The sequence below is a fragment of the Vespa velutina genome, chromosome 6 (genome assembly GCF_912470025.1).
Source record: "Vespa velutina chromosome 6, iVesVel2.1, whole genome shotgun sequence".
In the NCBI taxonomy this organism is placed as follows: Eukaryota; Metazoa; Arthropoda; class Insecta; order Hymenoptera; family Vespidae; genus Vespa; species Vespa velutina.
In genome coordinates this window covers 6,615,395-6,621,394 of record NC_062193.1, presented here as the reverse complement: position 1 = coordinate 6,621,394, position 6,000 = coordinate 6,615,395, and the positions used below count along the sequence as shown (strand labels likewise).

Sequence of the window (6,000 nt, the reverse complement as noted above, 5' to 3'; positions counted from 1 at the left end):
GTCGTGATGGAGTAAATGCGAGAGGAGAACCGACACAGCGAGGTCGCTTGGTTTGCGGCGCGCACCGCAATGAGAAACCTCAGGGAACGACCACGGCGGCGCCAGTGTCGTAAGCGACGGTGATAGGCGTGTCATAAGGTCGGCGCAGAGCTTCCCTGATTGGCCATTGTATGGTATTATGATTGGTCCATGACGAAAAATGGGCGTGTCGAATTAGGTCTCGAAACGGTGTGCGCGGCGCGGCTCGTTCGGCCTCGTACGGCCTCGCCCACCAACGGGAGAGCTTTCCCGTGGGCCGAGCCCGTTGGGACTCGCTGGCACGCCGCTCGTGCCGGCCCTGACACATTCGACAAGCGGCGCCGTAACGGGAAGCAACGCGCGGCTGGGGACCTCGCTTGGTGGAAACGCACTCGAGCTGTTCTGCAGCGCGCGAGACGACGACAAGCACGACGACGTGATCTCTTCTCTTGGACGTCAAACTGCAAGAAAGAGAGAAGATAACAACACCCACGCGTACTTGGAACGTATATACATATATACATATACGCGCGTATACATACGCATACACGTACACATACACATACACGTACACGTACACACAACGTCAGCATATATATATATATATATATGTGTGTATATGTATATGCATACACGTGAACACGTAACATACGACGATCCGATCGTCGATTTGACTTCTCAGAACGATCATCATACGTGTTCCTCTTCGGTCGTTGTCGTTCGTTCTGAAGGCGACGAGGAAGACGACGAGGACAGCGAAATGGAGTAAGAATTTCGTAAGCATCGACAAGAAGAGGAAGAAGAAATACTGAGAGACGGAAGGAAGGAAGTCAGGAAGTAAAGAAAATATCGAGTGAGAGGAGTAATAATAGTGGTGTTTCTAATACGAACGAACGAAGGAAGAGTATCGACGTGAGATAGAAAGATAAAAAGAGAAAGAGAGAGAGAGAGAGCAAGAGAGAGAAAGAGAGAGAGACAGAAAGTAAGAGGAAAGAAAGAGTGAGTTTTCGCGGTTATCGAGTGCTTTTTTGTGAAAGACACGTGAGGGAGTGCGCGATCGATCGTACTCTCGTGGGGGGAACGGGGGGGGAGCTGCCAAGCGAATGATCGCGCGCAGCCACGCGGTTTTCGTACTTTTCTACTCTCTTTTATCAAAGAGAAAGACGACGACGACGACAATAATAACAACAACAACAACAACAACAACAACGAGAAGGAGAAGAAAATAACAAAAATTTAAGTTAAACGCAGAAAAAGATATATATATATATATATACATATATATAAAGAGAGAGAGAGAGAGAGAGAGAGATTCGTCACGTGGGAAGGATTGGATAAATATCGATGAACTTAAAAAAGGAATCGATAAGGGGAATCGTTTGGAATTTGTCGATCTCCGTGGGTGGAGGATTAAATATTTAAAAAATAGTTATTTCTCTCGTCGTTTATTTTTTACGGTGATATTGAAGAGTGAGAAAGAATAGAAGAAGGAAGGCTGTTGCCGCAGGAGATACCTTACGGCTTCACAACGCGGTCCGACGAGTGGAGCGGTCTCCTGCCCAGCTCCACGATCGTGGGTGCTGGGGGGTCGCCATGGCTCGGCTTGGGTGCCGCCGGTGGCACCGGTGCCACCACCGGAGGCGGAAGTCCCGTCGAACTCGAGGGACATTGGGGACGGAAGCTCTACGGTGCGAGCGTTGCCCCACCACCCCCGCCACCTCATCACCACCCACGCGCTCCTCTCGTTTTCGCGCCTCAGGACATGAGGCAAATACTCAAGGAGGAACCTGTGCCACGTGCCTGGCCTCAGCCCGCCATTGCCGATAACGGAACGTAAGTTATTTCTTTTCAGTTTTCTTTTTCCTTTATCTTTTCTTCCACCTTTTCCCAATCAATCCCACCTAACCCCAACCCACCCCTCCTCCTCCTCCTCCTCCTCCTCCTCCTCGTCCTCCTCCCTTTTTTTTCTTTTCTCTTTCTTCTTTTGATTCCTTTATCATTTATCCATTCATATTTTTCTCATTTTGTCAGCAAATATTGTATTCATTACGGTTTGACCGTAAAATAAAGGTTTGTTTTATTGCCTGACGCGACGGCAAATCCTATGAATCAATTTTGTTTTCTATACTGTCACTTTGTCTTCTCTTTTTTTTTTTTTCTCTCTCCTTTTTTTTCCCTTTTTTTCTTTTCCTTTTCCTTTTCCTTTTCCTTTTCTTTCATTTCTACAATCAAATTTTCCACAATCGATTATACATACGTTTGTTATGTCGAAAGACGAAGATTGTTGGATATTTGTCGTATATCATTGTTCGTACGATATAGAAACGATCAATATTTCGTTATTACTGAAATTAGACATTGAATTGATTATCGTTTGTAATGTTTATATTGTAATGAATATGAAAATTCATGGTTTTCAACGATGTTTCGTAATAAATTACGATGACAAAGTTATTTCGTTCTTGTGCGAGAAACGTTCGGCGTGCCGTCGGACGGAAGGATGCTGCCTGTAGGAGTTTGGAAAACTCCGTTCGCGGAAATGGGAACGAAACGAATACGCAATAATTGAATTTATTTGGATAGAATTAAAAATTAGAAGAGAGAGAGAGAGAGGGAGAGAGAGATACAAACTTGGCTCACGATATCGCGAAAGTTATCGAACAATCGCACATATGATATTTATTTTATCGCGATATATTCTGGATTTATTGTCCTTTTTTCTTTTTTTTTTTTTTTTTTATAAAACTCATGCAACGAACGAGCGTGCGATTTTTTTTCTCTCTTTTTTCTTTTTTACGTATTAATTTCGAGGAACACGAAATAATTCTCAAAAGTTTTAAAGTCGAACGTTCTATCGTATTTTCGACATCCCCATACGTCCTCGACTATGGCTGTCGTGTTTTTTTTTTGTTTCTTTATTTATTTATTTTTTTTTTTTAAACGCCATATCACACACGCGTCGCGTATTATTTCCTTTTCGACATTTCAAACCGACATCTCTTGCGAGAATTCTCATAAAAATATGATACGAATAAATGAGAAATACGATTACCTATGAAATATTTACCATTGTAATAAGTAATCAATCTTGGCCGTCCAATTAAGGTCGATATATATATATATATATATACATATTATGACGAGATAAAAAAGGACAGAAAATGATCTTAGATGAAAAAAAGAAAAAAAGAGAAAAAGGAAAAAGAAAAAATTAAAAAGAAAAGAAAATGAATTGATATTAAGATGTATCGAGGAGAAGTCAATTTTTTTTTTTTTCTTTGCTTATTAAAAGACGAATAAAGAGAAGGAAGGGGAAAGGAAAGGGGAAAAGAAAAAGAAAAGGAAAAAGAAAGAATACTTATAAGGAAAGAAAGAAAGAAATTACGAAAGAAAGAAAGTAAGTAAGGGAAAGAAAAAAAAAAAAAAAAAAAAAAAGAAAAAAGAAAAAAGAAAGATAGAAAGATATACTTACTATGTAGTGGATATCTAAGTCGATCGTTTTCGTTTTCGTTTTCGTTTTCGTTTTCGTTTCGTTTCGTTTCGTTTCGTACGTCTTTATCTTCGACGTGTCGGGAGAAGCGAAGAGGAGTTTTCGCGTTTGGCACAAGCACGTAGCTGCGTTTGGCGAACGATAAACCGCGCTTTATTGCGAGTTCGCTTAAGGGATTTGTACGACGTGCAAACGACGAAGGCACAGATACGAGGACTCGAGAAGGTAAACCGGCTGGGTTGGCGGCTTCGCTAATCCAATAGCGGTTCTCTCTTAACTAACTCCCCTCCTAGCTTGCCGTGACACGGGGACCGACCGGAATCGAGTTAATGTAATTGAGAATTTTAACGCCTTTCTCTTTCTTTCTCTTGTTCTTCCTTTACCTCTAATTCTCTCCTTCCCCCAATCGTACACTATGCAGTTATCTCTTTTTCTTTCCCTCTCTCTTTCTCTCTCTCTCTCTTTCTCTTTCTCTTTCTCTGTTTTACTTTCTATTTATTTCGCATTCTATTTCACTCGGCCCCCTTTTTTCCCCATCCACTCTTTTCTCAAAGCCGAACCAAATTAAAGTCCCCTTTTACGAGTTTCTAAATTCTTGCGGTTAACTTTTTCTTCTTCTTCTTCTTCTTCTTCTTCTTCTTCTTTCACTTTTTCCAAGATTCTAAATTATAATTTCTGTAATATTTTATCGTATCCGATGGAGAAGAGAAGAGAAGGGAAGAGAAGAGAAGAGAAGAGAAGAGAAAGAAAGAAATACTAACTCCGGGAAGTCGAGGACTTCGACGACAACGATGACAAACAAGAATCTCTTTTCTCTCTCTCTCTCTCTCTCTCTCTCTCCCTCTCTCTCTCTCTCTCTCTTATTTTCCTTCCTTTTTTCTTTCTTTTTCTTTTTCTTTTTTCTCCTTCTTTCTCATCTTCTTCTTCTTCTTCTTCTTCTTCTCTTTCTCGTTCTCATTGCATTTAAGAAAAGTGCCTTTCCACGAGATATTTCTATGCGCGAAACAACGGAAAGACCGGTTCTTCTCGAGACGCTCCTCTCCGTTGACTTTCCCTTCTTTGAGAGCCTCCAAGAAGCTCGTTCTCCTTTCTAACGAGGTATTAATGAAAAATTGTGGCCGTAAGAGAAGATAAAATTATCTGGTTAGGTATCTTTGCGAAGGACGAAAAAGAAAAGAAAAAGAAAAACAGAGAGAAAAAAAAAAGGAAAAAATAAAGAAAGAAAGAAAGAAAGAAAAAAAAAAAAGAAAAGAGAAAGAAGAAATGGTATAATTGAAATCACGAGTAAATAGAATTCGAAGGATCGAAAGATCGAAAGATCGAAATCGTGAAAATTTGTCTTAGTTCGAAGAATTAATTGGAACGATGTTGTTTAGCTAGTTTCGGCAAGTGCCTTAGTAAAGTTTCGAAAAGGGGTGGCAAAACGTTAAACGTCAGGCTCGTCTCTTAGATATCTTCGTAATACAAAGTCGACGCTTTCGAGAAAAGTTTTCGCGTTCCTTGGTAACGTCGTTCCATCCTGCGGAAAGATCGAGAAAGAAAGACAGAGATAATGTGTGTGAGAGAGAGAGAGAGAGAGAGAGAGAGAGAGAGAGGGAGAGAGAGAGAGAGAGTCACATTGCGGAGGGTTCGAAAGGACGACAACGACAACGAAGATGAACAGACAGAGAGAAAGAGAGAAAGAGAGAGAGAGAGAGAAAGAGAGAGAGAGAGAGGATTGGTGAAGCTGTTTTAAAACTCCCGGCAAACAGGCATAAACTTTCGCGCTTTTTAAAAACCCCTAAAAAAGTTACCTGCCTAATGAAGCAGTAAACCACCGCGAACTCGACGAGGAAAGGGGACGGAGGAGAGGTGTTGTCGTGCGTGCGAGAGAAAAAAGAACGATGGATTTTTTTTATTTTCCTTTTCCTCTCTCTCTCTCTCTCTCTTTCTCTCTCTCTCTCTCTCTCAGCCTATTTCACGCGAACGAAGGAGTAGGAAAATATCGCGAAACGGACTCATAATAGAAGAAAAACTTTTCCAACGGGATTTTCGCCCTCTTTTTGTTTATACTTTTTTTTTTTCTCCTTTTTTTTTTTTTTTTTTTTTTTTTTTCTTTTTTTTTCTTTTTTTTTTTTTTTTTTTTTTTTTTTTTTTTCTTAATACCTTTTGGGCTAATGATTTTAAGGTGGGTCCAACGAGAGAGATTTATTTTTCATTCGCAAAGTATAGTTGATAAGACGCGATGAAGAGATAAAGAGAAAGACAGAGAGAAAGACACAGAGAGAGAGAGAGAGAGAGAGAGAGAGAGAGAGAGGAGAAAGGGTGGCATGCATTTTTGCAGTAGGTAGAAATAGAGTCGAGGTCGAAACGCGATAATAAATTAAAGCGGGTGAGAGAACGAGTAACGGTACGCGCTACCGGCGAATTACATTCGGATATATTACAAATTGCTCATTATCTCGGCGCGCATTATGAATCACGGCGTTGGGCGCGTGAGCGTAAATAGACTG

At 40.8% G+C, this 6,000-nt stretch overlaps 1 protein-coding gene across 6 annotated transcripts in view; it reads left to right on the top strand.

Moving 5' to 3' along the window:
• Window positions 1–278: 278 nt before the first annotated feature.
• LOC124949847 (transcription factor collier) overlaps window positions 279–6,000 on the top strand; it is an 82,351-nt gene continuing 76,629 nt past the window's right edge. For all 6 annotated transcript variants that reach the window (XR_007101178.1, XR_007101179.1, XR_007101180.1 and 3 more), the window contains exon 1: window positions 279–1,851. Coding sequence is in view for 3 of the 6 variants with exons in the window: in XM_047495579.1 (XP_047351535.1) it covers window positions 1,781–1,851 (71 nt within the window). In the remaining 3 variants the exon portion in view is untranslated. The remainder of the gene's footprint in view (window positions 1,852–6,000) is intronic.